Below are 17,584 nucleotides of genomic sequence, written 5' to 3'. Positions count from 1 at the left end.
GCTACTACTTTGTCGAAAGGCTCTCGGCTTTGCAGAAAGCGAACCTGCAAGTGGCATTTCGTGCGTTTTCTGCCATTCAGAGGTGCTAAGGAGGACTTCGGTCTTCACTGACTATTGAACATGCACTGATTCTGCAGAATGTACAGTTATTAGAAAATTCTGGTCGAAAACAGGACTAAAATTTCGACCCGGATCCTCGGGGACTCATATGGCGTATTTTCTCGTCCGCGGATTCACACGGCTCGAAGTAACTTTCTCCCTTAGAGAAACAAAAATACCAACGGCTGGACACTAATAACACACTGTGTTATCTAATTCTGGGTATTCTTGTTGTTCTAGTTTTTAAATACGAATATATACATATATACACATACATTTATTCTGTACTGAAAGTTGAAATATTCGTATTTAATAAAGTACCAAAGCAATAAGAATGTGCAGAGTGGAGTGCCGTTTAAATTAGTGTGTTATTAGTGTCTAGGTATTGGTTACTTAACTGCCCTTACAGGAATATCGATTTGTAGAGGTGGCCTCCGCGCGAAATCGTGCTTGCCATTCGCCCGTGCAAACTGTTTGAAGGTAACACGACTGCATCGTGCGTGGGCGAACTTTCGATCTTACATCGTGCCGCAGAAATTGCCGGCCCGCTTTCGCGTGTGATCATCGCACGGGTTTAAGGAATCGGGTGTCTTTGTCAAGCTTTCACCTTCCGTGCGCAGCGGTCGGCAAACACGACCCGTCCGGGAAGTGGATCTCGCTGAGCCCAAAGCGAAAAATCTCATTCTGGAGTGGCAGTTGATACACCGGTCGCGTAATATCGATTCAATTAATAGCCGTCGATAGCTATTCATAGTTTCATCCCGTACAATGCACGTCAGAACGAGGCCGAAACGCGGCGATGATTTAACTCGCAATTTACCTCGTCTTTTCCGAATCGCTCTCTCTCCCCCCATCCCTCCCCCTCCCCCCTCCTCTCTCTCGTATCCTTCCGACACTACGCAGAGTTTCATTATCCGCGACGCGACGCGATGCGACGCGACGCGACGGTGATTTTTCCCGCGTCGGCGGGAAAATCCTCCGAGGCACGGGAAAGGGCCAGAGACTCAATGGGTCGATCCTTTCCGGTAAATTTCTAGGCGCCGCCTGGATACGAGCAATTACAGCGGCGCATCGGTGCCATCGGGACGCGCCGGCCGACCGGACGTTCCACAAACACAATTTGCACGGAGTCGTCGAACAGAGCGCGCCGCCGTTGTCGCAGCAATGTGCGTCGTCGCACGTTGCACACGCACCTCGTAAATCTCGCGCCGCACGCCGCGCCGTCGTATGATCGCGGCGGCAGCGATCGCGGTGTAAGCCGCGAGTGCAATTTCGCTCGCTGCTGTCTCGTATAAAATAATTTGTGCACGACGAACAGGCAGTTCCGCCGGGAACCGCCGTTCGCGAATGCGCGCCCCGCTGTCGTACACTGTTATTTTAACGATGGGCTCTGCGATCCCGAGCCCGCTTTTCTTTCATTAAAATGTCCACGCGTGGTGGTGCTTTTAGCGCGAAGAACAAACGACGCGGACGGAAATAGCTACGCGACACAGGAGGGAAAAAGGCTTCTCCGTTTTCTAATTTTCTATTTAGCGGCACTTTTCTCTCTGTCTGTCTGTTTACTCTTCTCTCTCTCTCTCTCTCTCTCTCTTTCTCTCTGTTTGTCCGTTTGATCTAACTAAAGAATGGCGAATCGTCAGTGGAAATCGTCGGGTACGACTTAATTTGCACCGTCGACGTGAACGACGGATAAGAGGATGTCGGTAACCATCTAGCTATCTGCTCGCGCCACGTCGTCCGTATGCAACGACAAAACGCAACTCAGTCCGGTAAACGGCTCCCCGCGAGATCATCCCCGCCGGCAAATCGCCGACGATAAACGCGCGCCAACGAGGTCAGGAGTGCATCCTTCCCGATGCACCGCGCTGCACCGCGTCGCGCCGCAACGGCGGGGTGCATCGTCCCCGACGTGTTCGACGGTAATCTCTCCCCTGCGCATCAGTGGTGGGGAGGAAGGAGAAGATAGATAGACAGAGAGAAAGAGATAGAGAGAGCGGTAGAGAGCGAGAGAGCGAGCGAGGGTCGGTGGAAACCGTGAACCACTCTCCGTCAATCACGTGTCGGGAACAAAGGAGTGCTTAGTGCACTGGATGCACCCATTTGCCTTCACTTCGCCGGCGCCGTCATTGCCGTCGTTTACGTGTCTCCTTTGACGCGCTATTAGACGACGAGGAGGAAAATAAACCTGGGAGCGGCGGCGGCAGCAGCAGCGGTGGTGGTAGTAGTGGCGGCGGCGCGACTGCACCCTCCCCCCGGCCTTATCAGCCCGCCGCAACCCCGTCTGCCACCCTGCCCAACCCTCTAGCCGCTGTATCCTCCGCCGCCCTCCCTGCGAGCTCGATATCGAATTTCTCTCATGGAATTGTCGTCCCTCCGGGGAATTGTAAACTCCCGTCGAGCGGAGCCTCGCTCTCGAGAACTTCCGTCGAAATTTATTTTTTCCCGCGACGAGAGAAGTAGCCGCGAGGTAATGTATAATTACCTCTTCCTCTCCGACGATCCCCTCGACTTTTACGTTCGCTCCGTGTAGCGCTCGCTTTATCAGTGCGCGATTGTTAGCGGCACTGAGAGAAAAATACGGCTGATCTGACAGAAATCATAGCCGTTCCTGGCCCGAACCATATTTCTTGATAATTTTAACATAAAATTAGTGATGAGAGATAACATGCATACAAGGTTATTATCATCAACGTTATGGTAGACTTTAATTAAAAGAGCTGATTTGACAGAAATTACAGTTGTTCTTGGCCTCAACTATATTTCTTGATAATTTTAACATGAAAATAGTGGTAGTAACATACAAGGTTATTATCATCAGCGTTATAGTAGACTTTAATTAAAAAAGCTGATCTAACAGAAATTACAGTTGTTCTTGGCCCCAACTATATTTCTTGATAATTTTAACATGAAAATAGTGGTAGTAACATACAAGGTTATTATCATCAATGTTATAGTAATGTTTAATTAAAAAAGCTGATCTGACAGAATTACAGTTGTTCTTGGCCCCAACTATATTTCTTGATAATTTTAACATGAAAATAGTGGTAGTAACATACAAAGTTATTATCATCAACGTTATAGCAAGATTTAATAAAAAAAAAGTTTTCTTGACCATAATGTTTTAATCATAATTTATAGTAATTATTTCTCTATATGATTGTAATTACAAGCACCAAATAATTAGGCTGACTTCTGGATTGGTAATGCCGCGTCTTTTATAGATTTGTTTTCGATACGTTTCGTGAGCGTTACAGTTCACTCCTTCCAATAGAGAAACGACCCGAGACCATGATCTCTAGAGTCGCTCCTCTTTCTCTCTATCTTTCTCTCTTCCCTCTCATTCGTAAATTAATTGTACAAGTAATATATAAGCTCGTTCTATATTTCGTCCCGGATAAATCAGATTTCATAAAGATTTAACGCGCGCGAGGACAGATCGGATTTGCACGACGCGATGCGTACTGTGTGCGACACACACATAGCGCACGGGAATATAAATATTTGAATTAAATTTGAAATCCGGATTCACAGAGAATTAACATTTCACAGATATTCATCCTTCGTTCTAATGTCAAAAGTATCGCTCGCATTAAGACTTAATAAAAATTATCATTTCCGCTACACGCGCGCACATTCCGCTGCATACGTTGGAAAATATAATTCATGTTGAAAAATATTCGAAATACGTCCTTCCGGGCAATTTACTGAAACGGAGTGCGATCTCCCGGTTCTGCGCGATAATGTATGACAATCAATAATGCCCGACAATGAAAATTCGCGGACAATTTAAGTGTGATCCGAAATGTTTCGCGTGTTTTCACGTCGTTTCGACGCGAAAGCGAGCTCGACTTCTCCCGATGTCATTTTTGACGAACGCGGACATTTTTCCACTTTCCTGCTCTTGCTTCGGCCCTCTCTCTTCCTCTCCCTCTTTTGTCACTGAAGCGAAATTAAATTGTCGGTTTCATAGGCGACGCGGCTTAATGCAAAATATATCGATGGGAAAGCGACGAGCGTTCAGACGCTCCTCGACGTCGAAATTTTCCAGCCCTCGACCGGAAAATTGCTCCCCGTCGATGAATATATCGGACATAATTAAAGTTCGTGTGTACACATGTGTATGTATATCAGGCACACCCGATCTACTTACGGCGCGTCCGTTCCGGCGCACATACAGGTAATCCAAAACTATCTAACGTGCAACCTATCAACTAAACCGATCTAGGCGAATCGGGCGGATATCTGCGGCTCACATATCCGATGCACGGTGGTCTGACGCGTCGACGTCAAACAATTAACGCTAAATACCCGCGAGGATATTCTCTTCATCGTCGGAGCACGGACGGAACGACAATACGTCAATTTCTGATCAAACAATTAAAGTGGAAACGCGAATGAACAATCGATGAAGTGCAAAATGACTGCCTCCCGAGCGGTGCGATTCCCTTTGCACTTGGGAAAACCTCCTCCGCCGTGTTTCATATATTTCCCATTGATTTATCTCCAGCTGAGATTGATCTGTCATCGACATTGAGTCCTGCAGTTAAATATATCCCGCAGTTAGTGAGTACGTGAGTAATTCAAAAAATTAAGGTGATACCGAAATAGAGTGAATCCGGCCGAGTCTTTATTACCGTATTTTAGAGCTATTCTTCATTAGGTTCGATATGACAGCACAGAGTCAATCTAGTCTGAGAGAATCTGTCGATTAGTTTTCGTTTGGCGGTGAACTCTGCGAGCGATGGGCCCTGCGTTTGGTCCAGACTCAACTGAACAGTCTCATTGTTTCTCGCACTGTTTTTAGCACAGTTTCGCCGCGAACAGAAGGGCTTTTAGAATCGACTTTTAACCGTCAATGAAACCTGAGTCTACCACTTTACTCCGAAAACAAGTCAAATAATGAACAATTAAAAACAATGAACGCACAAGGACATTCGATGCTTTCACTTTGGCACACTGTCAAACAAAGACCAATCGACAGATCACTCTATATTGTCATACTGGTCCTAATAAAGGATCTGGAATACGGTAATAAAGATCCTGCCAAATTCGCGCTATCTCTGTACGGGACTACGCGCTTTTCGAACGTAAAACGTGAAACTTTTATGTAGCCAGAGCGGCTGATCGCGCGTAAAAACGGTGTAATGCCTGGCATTATAACGATGCTGTCCGCGCGGACACTTCTTCTTCGCGGAGAAAGAAACGCACTTTGTGCCAGCAGTAGAAAACGCACTCATCCATCTGGAATATAATGATCCAGATGTAAGAAGATTCTCTGTCAAAAACGGACTGACTCGCAGCGAGTCAGTCGCGCGGACAAGTAACGCGATAATAATTCTTGCCTTTGCGCGCGCACGCACACACACGCATACACACACACACACACATACACACACACATATACCTTGTCGCTTAAAACCTCGCCGTATTTTTCGACCCGCAAATAGGATTACTAGCATCGTTCGGCGACCGTGACGATGATATGCCGCGGTCAAAGTGCAAAAGGAAGGCGAGCTTAATGGAACAGGCCAGCCGCAGGCCGGCCGGTAGTTAGTGCAGTTTTTAAGGACAGAAATGCTTTTACCGCGACGGTCGTCTTTTAGCCGGCACTTGCCGTAATCCACTTGCAAAAATTCAGCACCCGGGGTTAAAGCTGCCCAGTCGGTCGGCCGGCCAGCCGGCCGGTCGGCTTTACGCCAAAAATAGCGTTTCGGCGCAACGACGTCGGGGTACTTCCGCAAATTGCCTGAAAAAATTCCCGCACACTTGTCAGAGCGGCTCGAAGTGGCCACGATGCATTCATCGGAGTTATTCGGGAGAAAAACACGCAACAAGAAGGAAAAGCTCCTCGTCGTGTGCCGCGCGCACAAGTGCTCATGTAATCAATAGGAATGGAACGCTCGAAAATTCTCTCTTTCTCTCTCTCTCGAAGCGCGATTCCGAAGCTATAAGATAGCATCGATATTCCGATATAATTCCCGCTCAATTATTTAATATGTTAAATCTCCCGGCTATCTGCTGCAGCAATCGTGACGTCAGAAACGAGAAATGACATACTGAAAGTTCATGTGAACTTTGAAAAAAATTCTTACGTACCACTTTCAAGTGAAAAGATATTTGAGTGAGAGAACACTTGAGATCGTTTGAGCGTATTCGTAAAATGCGTCGAGAATTATCCTTTTTCTTTGATCTTTTCTTTGTCCTTTTAACGCGATAAAATTAGAAAGGTAGACTAAAGAAAAAGGTTGCGTGTCACTTATTAATTACACGGCCATCTATCGACTGTCAAGGGAAAAGGCATTTTTTACAAGTATACTTCAAACGATCCGAAGTGTTTCATGCAAGTATATTTTTATTTGAAAGTGAATTTCACGCAAGAGAATTTTGGAATTTTAAAAATTTACGTGACCGATATTTATTTACGTGACCGATGTTATTTTTCGAGAAACACCGGAATTAAACCTTTGTTAATTACTTAAAATATAAGAGGGAAAGAGAAAGAGAATCCTGAAATGACTAAATATATATAAACAGACTGTTTAATATATAATTCAAAGTTCCCAAAGAAAATCTTGAACGCGTTGAATTATTTTCAACTCCCCGAGTGGTAAGATATTTTCGGCATCTTCGGAGTGGAAACCAGGCTTACTTGTGTTTCCCTTGACTTTCCTCCCTCTCGAAATGTTCGCAAAGGTTCCCAAAAATTACTAAAAGGTCTTTCCCAGCAACTTGCGAGCTGCGAGCTTTCTCCTTCTCACCGACAAGTTCCTCAGGGAAAGGGAACCGCGAGGTTGCTTTCCAGAAGCGAACACTTCCGGCCCGAACACAAATGATCCTGGTTACCACCGGAAGAGGGTTAATAACGCGCGCGCGCGCGCGCGCACGCTTCCGACAGAATCGGAACTCTGATTTTCCGCGTTTTGAGGCCAGCCACCGCGGGTGTTTGAAGGCGCGAAGTGAGAAGCCTCATGCACACGCTCAAGCAGTTAATCCATCCTCCTGCGCGAGCGCATACATCGCACGGATCCCATCCGTCGTCTCCGACTTTGAGTAGACTCCGACGGCGAGGCGCGCGCGGATCGATCGTCGAGTATCTGCGGACGTCAATCTACCACCCTCCGCAAACTTATTCCGAGCTTCCATTCGTGGCCTATGGAGTGCAGTAGATTTCGCGTGAACGCGCGAATCGACACAGGTATTCGGTACGTCGATCGATCCGGCGATCCCGTTGAGCCGTTTATCGTCCGTGCAGCCGTTAACTTCGGCGCCACACTGTACACGTCCGCGCGCACATTAGCGGGCTCTAATGTAGATGGAAACTAATGAAACTCGAGCTCCCGGGCGCCGAACTACCAACGGACTGCGGAATAATGTTCCTCGCGGAAATACACTCGCAATAATGATACTCGCGTTAATCCCCAATTTTCTTTCCTGTTTTAATAAGCCACTCCCGGACAAAATGTGACGAAATGTTTCACTTCGCGGAAGGGGAGGGGGCAGGGAAGTAATGACGCGCTCGCGTGTTTCGCGATTAAAAGAGATCCCGCGAAATCGCGGGGGATTTTTTCACATTCTCAGCTGAGAGAGAACACAGACCGGCGACGTGTCGTGGTCGTCGGGAAGAGCGATTCAAAGGGCTCGTGAGAAAGAATCAATCGACGTGACAAATCCGTAACGAGCTGTCCTCTTCTTCACTGCCATCACACTTCGCGCTGAAACGGTTAAAGCACCCTTTGTAAAATCGTACGCAGTTGCCCGCGGTCCCCTGCGGGACTCGTGTCGATAAGATAGCGTTGCTTCGATATCCCTTTAAGACCCGTCCGTTCTCATCCTCGGCATCTTCCTAAGATCGCTATCCTCCGAGGAAATATCCTCTCTCCTTCTCCGGGATACTCCGTAAAACGCTTCATCTTCATTCGCTCGCCGTGTAGCGGAACGGAGAGCCGGACAGATGGGATAGTTAGTGCAAAGATCGGAGCAAAAGAACGCGCCCGACGCGATCGACCGACGGCGGTTCTTCGCGGCAATTCGCTTTTAGGGCAGGCGTCGTCCGTAAACGTCAGCGTCGACGGCGACGACGACGAGACCATCACGGCGAAATCCTAAAATCGCCGCTGTCTTCCGAGTGACCGCGACACGAGATTGAGACGTCGCGAAAGACACGTGAAATCAATCGTCGCTCCGCGATTAGGAGACTGACGAGATTTCCCACGCGCGGGAACGCAGCAAATATTCGATCGACGGTAATTGACGGTAACCCGAGTCCGCTTGTCCAGTCGGCGCCATAAATATCGATCGAACTTGCTAAAAGGAAAAGTATACACGTCGCAAATAATTACTTAGCGCTTGCAACGGTGTGGAATCCGCCGAGGGTTTAATTCGCCGTAAGAGCCTTCCCAGATTTCCGGTCGATACCGTAAGAGCGAGCGGACGAGCGAGATCGATCTGACGGGAGCGCGAAGGGAAGGCAGGAGAGAGGACGGATCGAGAGACAGAGAGAGAGGGAGAGAGAGGAGAGATTCGAGGTTACTTTCACCCCTCCCGAAATAATCCCGGGTGAAAGAAACTACCTCCTCCGTCGATGGATTAGGGAGCGAAGCTTTTCGATGTTTAATTAACGTCGACCGGATAAGCTCCGTTACAAGAAAGCTCGACCGATCGTCGGATAATCGGAGAGGGAAAGAGATAGAGAAAGAAAGAGAGAGGGAGGGAGGGAGAGAGAGAGAAAGCTCCGTAGAAGACCTTTCCAGGGAATATATCTCGATGGGAGTCCGTTGGGCTCGATGGACGAGCTCTTCAGTCGGGATTTAATTTTGACTCGGCTTTATCTCCGCGTCGATCCTGGATTTATGGTGATTAATTCGCTCGGCTTGCTGTTGATAGAAATTAAAGCGGTACCGTCCGCCTGCGCCGGCCAGCTCGGCCCTGCCTTTCCTCGCATCATGGTAATTGTTTGCGCGCCGTCGTAACATAAATTCTTGGTAGAGCCGAGAGAAGCGTCGCCCAAAAATCTGTAATAATCCGATTAGCGCCGCCGATAGTCGCGAATTTAGAAGATCGCAATTATATGGCCGACACATTATCTGCGTGTTCACGCAATGCTAATATTCATGATGTTATCGGGGTCTCTAAAAAATTCGTACTCTGCTTTTTTGTTCCAAACAATTTTTTCAAGCAATTATTCTTCTTACAAAAATTTAAAAAATTCTTTATCTCCTCTTAATCAACACTTTGATTTAAACATCTCAATTAATATTAAGGGAACAATAGTTCAATTCCAATTCAATTATGCAATTATTCTTCCCATAAAAATAAAAAAAATTCTTTATCTCATCTTACTCGAGTCAACACTTTGATTTAAACATATCAATTAATTAAGAGACTAACATTCTAATCTATATCTAATTAGGCAATTATTCTTCTCACGAAAATAAATTAATTTATTAACCGAATTAATTAATTAATCGAATTAATTAACTAATCCTTGTAGTCCGAATGGTGTTTGGACGATTTTTAACAATCTTTGAACTAGATCTTTTTCGTATGTGTTAATAGGTAGATTGATAAAAAATATGACACCTCTATAATGACTTTCCGATTGCAAGGAACCAACGTTTCAATCTGTATAGATATTATCAATCTATATTACGTTTCAATCTATATTAGATAATTACTTTCCCCATACGAAAATGAAAAGAAAGAAACATTATTTATCGCGTCTCACTCAAATCGACACTTTGATCTGATCCCAATTAATTGAGACCAACGCTCTGATCTATATTAAATCAGACAATTATTCTTCCCACGGAAATAGGAATGCTTCGTCGCGCATTATCCCCGTGAAATTGGAAAGTACACGCAGATTTTATTTGTCATATCGCATAATCCGCACTGAGGCACGCGTATCCCCAGAGCGCAAGCTGCCACCGATCTTCATTTGTAACATTCACACCGCCGGCGATTATGTAATTCGCGATATTCAATTTGCAACAGCCTCAATTTATATGAAATCCGTATTTCGCGACGTTACGTAGCCGCGCCACGGGGAGACACGCGAGTGATTAATTATCAGCGCCGTAACACCCAATTCTGCTGTTGAGCTCGCTCGCGTATGTGCATGCGTGCGTGCGTGCGTGCGTGCGTGCGTGCGTGCGCGCGTCCATCCGTCCGTCCGTCCGTCCGTCCGTTCGTTCGTCTGTCTGTCTACCTGTTCATACGTTCGTTCTCGCTCGTGTGCGCTCGGAAATAGCATTTCGACCGGTAAAACATTATCTTGATTGGCAGGTATGAAGGTGGACGACGGCATCGAAATTTAACGGGCGATTGAAATTATATCGCTTGCCGCCGGGCCGCTCGGGATTTTCTGGGGTTTCGAGGCGCGCCGAAACGAGAATCTTCGAATTTCGTGGTGGCTGCACCAATGGGCAGCGGCGCGTTCGGACTTGCGTAATCCATGTTTAGAACCGGGCGAATCGGATTCCTCGCGAATTCCAATTTCGCTCTACTTCATTACTTCCCATCCTCGAAGCCCGCTCGCCTCTCGCAGATGCTCGACGGTATTCAGCGCGGCTCGTACAGGGCGTCCCAGAAGCCACCGAATCTCTCTCCCTTTTCCCCCCCCTCTCTCTCTCTCTCTCTCTCTCTCTCTCTTCTCCGTCTCTTTCTATCTTCTCTGTCTCTCTCTCTACTCTCTCGCCATTCTCACCCGGCTCCACTTTACGGATTCTCCGCGTAAATTTTGCGTTTTCCAAGCGGCCGCTCTGTATTTAGAACTCTCGATATCTTGTCTACGATTAATCCCGATCTGAAATTAACTCGGCACGGAATTATCTCCTCGAAGAGAGACTCAACTGGTATTCTCAACGCGCGGTAAAAATGTAGTAAAAGCGAGCTCTCGCTCGCGTCGTTGAGGAGGCGGCCGTCGTTTCTTTTGATTCATCTTTCAGTGTTTACGTTTGAGAGGCGTCTCTTGACGATACATGAAGGGACGTGTGGCTCGTGCATTTGTCAAACAGTGGATGAACGAGGGTGGCGGCGCGCGTTGCTGAAGTCGCGCGCTATCTAAAGCCACGCTTGTCGCAAAGATCGCCGGAAGGATCTCGATGGAGGGCAGCGGCGAGCAGGGCTTTCGTGTAGAGTCAACGTCGACGTCATCGTGGTTTCGCGTTTACCTTATCGGCGAGGTATCGCGTCAAAACTATTACCACGATAAAGCCGTTATTAACACGAGGCGAAAAGAAGAAACGACGCACGCGAGGTCACGGGAGTAGGAGCGGACCGTGAATGGACTTCCGCGCGGTACATTTAATTGTCGCGCAGCCCGACGAGACGTGAGTGATGAGAGATCGATCACGAAGCGTTCACGCAGTTTGTCGCAATGCGCGATTATTTCACGCGATGTTTGTCCCGAACGAAAACGAACGTTCACTCTGCCGCGCAGCGCTCACCGGCGCCATTATTTCGCCGCGCATCACTCATTTACGCAATACATAAAGCGCGACTAATTACACCTGACGGATTGAACGTCCAGATTCGACTCTCGACTGAGGCAATGTCTCTCTCGCGACACTATTCCTCTTCTAATGAAGTGAGCTATTAATCGGAAATCTATTAGATCATCAAACTTTTCTTTTTTCTTTTTTTTCTTCCTTTCTTCTTTCTTTTCTTCTATCTTTCTTTTTGAATTAAGAAAAATATGTTTTGAAGTAGAATACTCTTTCACTGGTTAGAACAAGACCAGTAAGTAGTCAATTCTGTGTAACTTTTAACGGCAGTGTCGTTATCGTTATATTGTCGTTGTACAGATATGATATACGGTAGAAAAACTGCAATATTATCGTTAAAAATTTGCAGAATAGTTCTATAGTACGATAGATAAAAGACAAAATTTCTCTAATTTAAAAAATATTCTACTTTGAATATCTTCCTTTTAGAAGAATCCTCTTGAAATCACACACACATGAGAGGATTCGGCTGAGGATAAAATTACATTTTTTGAGTTAGGTTAAATCGTGTAAAAGGAGACACTAATTGATTTTGTCGCGCACCACGGCGCCGGCATTTTCGCGACTTCGTTGAACAATAGCGATAATAATGCACGTGATGTTCTACGTACGTTATTACCTTATCCTCGACGATACCGTCAGGATACGCGAAATTTATGTCTTTGACGGCGTTTTCGTTTTATTAACCATAAGAGGCAATATCCTGGCTGAGCCGCGAAATTTCTCACGGTTGTTTACTTCTGTTGCAGCCGTCGTGGATGCGAAGCCGGGAATATTGGGACGACAGTTTTGAGGCGCGTTTCGGCGAGCTGCGGAAAGACCCGACGAGGCCGCCCTTGAAGGTAAGCTGATTAATGTCGAAATATTCGCGGACACGCGCGCTGGTGGACGCAATTCGCGTGTGCGGCGGCTCTAAGGTCGGATCGTCCAATAAAGGAGTCTCGTGTCGCCTCGCCTTCTTGTGATTGCACCGGGTCATTACGCTGAAAGCACGTATTTATGCGCGCACGTAACCAACATTTAAGCTTGTCGCCGTAAATCTCAGAACGGCGACGACGTTCGACGAGTCCAATCTCGGTGAAGGTTTCAGCTCTGTCAAGAACGATAACCACGGTACAAGATAAACGCGCTGCCACGATACGATCTGACACGATAAATATAATAATTTCGTTAATCACGTGAAGTCGTGTCGCAAAAACGTTGCAACGATCGCATATTGCGCGATTATCATGAAATTATTACGGGGTTGGCACTAAATTCTTCTTTTGCTTTTGTCACTATTGACATTAAGGGGATGCTGGAGTCGATGATAAACTCGAACAATGTCGATAATGCAGAGACGATCGTAACATAATCATGCTATCCTTTTCGTATTTCTTGTATATACAGAACTTACATGAATGTGTGTTGCTTTGTTTTACCATATTCAATAGAAAACCATATATGTGTAGAAATTTTTTGGCAAATTTTTTCGATATTCTTAAGCTTCCAAATGCAGATGCGAAGGTAGAGCAATGTTCTTCAAAATTTTTCTGTTTGGAGCATCCACACTTGCGTATGTACAAGCTGCGGAACTTTTGGGTTAGGCAAATATTACACTGACAGCTTGAGATTACATTAAAAATTTTTTGTTTGTTTTCATCACATATCGAGCAATAAAGACGCAGTTCCTATTTATTTTTGCACGTACTTTCATTGCGTAAAAGCATTTGTAATTCTGTGTAACCAATACGACTTTGCAGAAAAATATCAGCGTTCTGTCGGTAAAGTTTTCAGCATCCCCTTAAGTGTCTCTTTATCAATAAATGTCTCTTTTGCCAAATTTTATTTGACACGTTGATTACTTTGATATCTTACCCAATTACACGGTTATAAAATTTTTGGAGTCGCTTCAGCCGGGATCGCATTCCGATCGCGTCTCTCCGCGCATTTATCGTCACTTCAACGACGTCGAAAATGCGTGCACAGCGAGGACGCATTTTCCCCGCGAGCAAGCGGATATTGCAGGGAGAGAGGAATTATCTTATAAAATTATCGGACATGCCGAGGAGAAACGCAAGACGATATAAACAGCGGGAACGTCTGGGGCGAATTCGAGCCATCTGTCCGCTCGTGCGAGAGCTCTTCACAGTGCTTTCACGTAGCCGTTAATGCGAAAGCGAAGATTTACGACGTCGAGGGAGTGTAAAAAGCCCGTCCAACGCGGCCGGGGAAAATCGTGAAATCGCGAAGGAGGCTTTGTTTATGACGTTATAAAGCATTTCGATCTCTTTCGGGTTACTCGCGATTTGCTTGCCGCGAACGCCTGCTTGAATTTATGCGACTCGAGCTTCCAATCATTTCGTCTCTTTCGAACACCGATACCGCCATCCTATGGATACACTCGAATGTCGATTTAGTCGCCGTTCGCGAAGACACAGTGCCCCAGTCGCATGTATTTGTACATTGCGATTTTATCGGCGACTTCTCTGATCGATACGACCGGTCGGAAGGCGAATAGCATGCACTCGTTAACGTCTGGCCGCTTGTTTTATAAGCACACTGGCGTCGTTACGCGGAATATAACGACTCGGCGTAGAAGGGATTATTGCGCAGTTCAGTCGATCGGAAGCTCGGAGACGGGATATGAAAGAGATATTTAAGAAGCCCCCCCGAGAGAGATACACGCGTATATCGGTACTACGTTGGAGATTCGCCGCGCGTAAATAGTAAGGCAGTCTCCTCTGTTCAGCCATGCGCGCGCGACTTCAGTCGTCAGTAGTGGAACGAGTTCTTGGTCGGACGCGGCGTTGTTAACAGCTTCCTCTTGGTGTTGCATCAACACATTGGTCAATATGACAGGTCGTTTACTCGCGTTGACAGGTCTGCGTGCCCGGACATGGACGCAGTTCGAACTTGACGATAAACTCGTGCAGGGAATCGATCACGAATCTTTCCCCTAGTGTGAATATGTGAAAAGTAAAAAACCTAACTTTGAAGATATATGGAGATGTTCACATTTCACGGGTTTACATTGGAGGAAAAGATTCACAATTGTCGCCCAGTATTGTACAAAATTATTCGCTTCATATAATTTTATACTACACATTTTATATTACACATGATTGATAAGTACGATCGAGTTCACGTGAAAAGATTTATGATTGATGCCCAGATCACATTCTTTTCTGTCACTGAAAGAAATATGAAAAATTATCGCAAATTGTTTCACCCATCATGCTGGCTTGTGTGACGCAACATCCCGTAAAGAGCATTATCGCGAACGAGCAATTGCGTGTCACGCATAACGAAGTACTAATTAATGCCCCCCGTTAATTAAAAATAACAATACGTTACGTAAGGCCAAATGAGGTAATTGTAAACGCTCGTGCGACGAGTAACGAGTGGGGATTTCAATGACAAAACTGATAATCATTGTTAAGATTGAAAGAGAGCGGAAAAGAAGCAAAAGAATGAGAGAAAGAGAGGGGGAGAGAGGGGAAAGGAAGGGAAAGAAAAAAGCAGCTATTATCGCGTTTGCCGAAGTTAATTATTCGACCTCGTCGTACAGATTCACCCGAGTTTACGCGAGACGAAACTTGGTGAAACGCGATGGCGTGAATATTAATATTCGATACCGGTTTATTCCCAACGTGACGTAATAAATCGTAAATTATTCCGCGCGCACGCGTCTGCGAAGAACGCGGCAGGAAGTTTATCTGTTTACTTATTTACCGGCCGGAAACGCATCGACGCGTGCTCGTAAAATCTCTCGTGTACATTGGCGAGCGGCAGTAAATCCCACATGTTGCGGTTTTCGGGGAAACCTTTGTACGGCTCTCATTAACTATCGTCCCTAGACCCGACGGCCGTTTGCTCTTGACGAGGCAACTAACGGGATCGTTTGATCAAAGCTCCCGAACGACTCTCAATTATGACCCGACGATTGCAATTTTCTATTTCCGTTCGCTCTACGCGCGCGCACGCTCCTCGGCTTTGATTGCGCGCCGATGTTTGTCGACTTTATGAGATTTGTGACTTCGGAGCTTTGGCTCCTTCGCGATATAATTAATTATTCCATGTTTTTCAACTGTCGAATGTAACTGAGAGAGGGTTAAGCTGTTGAAATTATTTTCGTACACAGAAGGAGAGGAACATTCTCGTTTCAAAAATATCTTTGTCTTCGACATATACGTCTAAAAATGAGATTGCAGAGCACCAAATGAAAATAAATTACTTGCATCGATGCATTTCGTACGTGATTTAAGAAAGAAAACATGTTCTTATTGTTCAAAAGTAATTTTCATGAATGGAAAGCGCAAAATATTAGAGTGTGAATAAGATGTCTTTAAACATGAAACAACGATTGTATATGAATTTGAATATACGAATTTTGGACGGATACTAATCAGTTTCTGTATAAATAATTCGTGCCAATGGAAGGAATGCGCGAACATCCTTTCGCTGCAAGTCCAGGTGTTGAATGTGTTGAATTCTATTTTGCACGCTGCTTGAACACGTGAAATGACGTGATTTGAAACGGCAAGAAACGTGTGAAAAGAGCGCCTCGGCCTAATTAGACGCTTGCGCGCTTAAAAATAACGCATTTGGATTCGGCTGCTCTCTCATTTTAATAAAAACAACGAGGGAATTGATCGTGTCTGAATATGATCCTGCAATTTATCACGTATATACTCGGTGTGCTGCTCCGCGCACAGTGCTCTGTGTATATCCGAGATATTGTCGTTGCGCGCGAGCGCGTCATGATAATATTACGCATTTTTTTATAATTCATTCCTCCGGGAGATTCTTGTTTTTCGCGTCGCTGCTGTCACTCCCGAAGCGGCCATCAGGGCGATATGATAAATTAGCGCTTTTCTTGCGACATTAATATTTTTCCAGGATGGAATTACGCGGCCGTCCGCGTTAACGTGGCGTCGCGCCAGCCGACGGGTAATTACGCGTAGAGAGAACGAATTCTTCCGACGTCGTCGTCGTCGTCGTCGTCGTCGTAGTAGTCGTCGACGGGTAATCGCGCGGAAAATCTGGAATATGTAAAATTCATCCGCAGCGGCGTTTCGCCCCGCGTCTCGATCCTTCGATCCGTGCCGAAGAAGAGAGGAAATAAGGCGTCCTCGAAATGAATTCCGAGGCGATGTTGCCGCGCGACGTTCGCGCGGAGTCGAACGGAAATTCACCGCGCGGACACCCAGACGGTGGAGCGCCGGCGTGGCAGAAAATTCACGAAATCTCCAGTGCAGAAATCCGGATGGTCGCGGGAAAGGGTGAGAGGGGGGGATGTTCGCCGCGATAAATAATTGCTCTCGAACGGAGGCGCGACCGAGCTCTCTCTCTCTCTCTCTCTCTCTCGAGGTTCCTCGAGGCGAAATGAAGATTGACCGCGCGCGCTGCTTCACGCCACTCGCGGACGCGGTCTGTCGCTTTCCCGCTGTTTTTTCTTTCTCTCTTTCTTTACTTTTTCTTCCTTTCTCTTTTCTTCTTTGAAGACGAGAGTTGCGGTAATTACGAACTTCTTTCTCTCGCCCTCCCGTCGTGCAGATATTGTCGCGCGTCCCGCGGTGGTAAGGTCCGCGCCTCCTGCGTATACCAAAAGTGCACCGACGCAATTGCTTTCTCCGCGAAGCGTACTGACAGCTGCTTTATTTACTATTTTATTGGTAGACCCGAGTTCTCTCTCTCTCTCTCTCTCTCTCTCTCTCTCTCTCTCTCTCTCTCTCTCTCTGCTTCGCGTTCTTCCAAGGGAGAATTGCGAAAGCGCGACGCAATATTGCGAGCGCGCTCTCGCGCCCGTCCGACGCGCTCAAAGTCGACAGCCAAGAATTTCAACGTCGCCATCGTAAGAGAGAAAGAGAGAAAAAGCGCCGGTCCGTTCCGTTTCGAGTTAATCTCCGGCAACGGATCCGGATAACGTTCTCTCTCTCTCTTTCTCTCTCTCTCTCTCTCTCTCTCTCTCTCTCTCTCTCTCTCTCTCTCTCTCTCTC

General features: G+C 46.4%; 1 protein-coding gene and 1 long non-coding RNA gene across 6 annotated transcripts in view; one reads left to right on the top strand and one right to left on the bottom strand.

Annotated features, from left to right (window-relative positions):
* The window catches only part of LOC116850580, a 298,594-nt gene that overhangs the window by 121,011 nt on the left and 159,999 nt on the right, over positions 1–17,584 (bottom strand). The gene's annotated exons all lie outside the window — the stretch shown is intronic.
* Positions 1–17,584, top strand: part of LOC116850569 (alpha-mannosidase 2) — a 181,057-nt gene that overhangs the window by 125,917 nt on the left and 37,556 nt on the right. For all 5 annotated transcript variants that reach the window (XM_032829005.1, XM_032829007.1, XM_032829006.1 and 2 more), the window contains one exon: positions 12,353–12,445. In XM_032829005.1, coding sequence (XP_032684896.1) covers positions 12,353–12,445 — 93 coding nt within the window. The remainder of the gene's footprint in view (positions 1–12,352; positions 12,446–17,584) is intronic.

Source organism: Odontomachus brunneus, unplaced genomic scaffold (assembly GCF_010583005.1).
Source record: "Odontomachus brunneus isolate Ranch 3 - 2012 unplaced genomic scaffold, Obru_v1 Obru_scaffold_149, whole genome shotgun sequence".
Taxonomy (NCBI): domain Eukaryota; kingdom Metazoa; phylum Arthropoda; class Insecta; order Hymenoptera; family Formicidae; genus Odontomachus; species Odontomachus brunneus.
The sequence above is the reverse complement of the archived record's forward strand: the minus strand, read 5'-3'. Positions and strand labels throughout refer to the sequence as shown.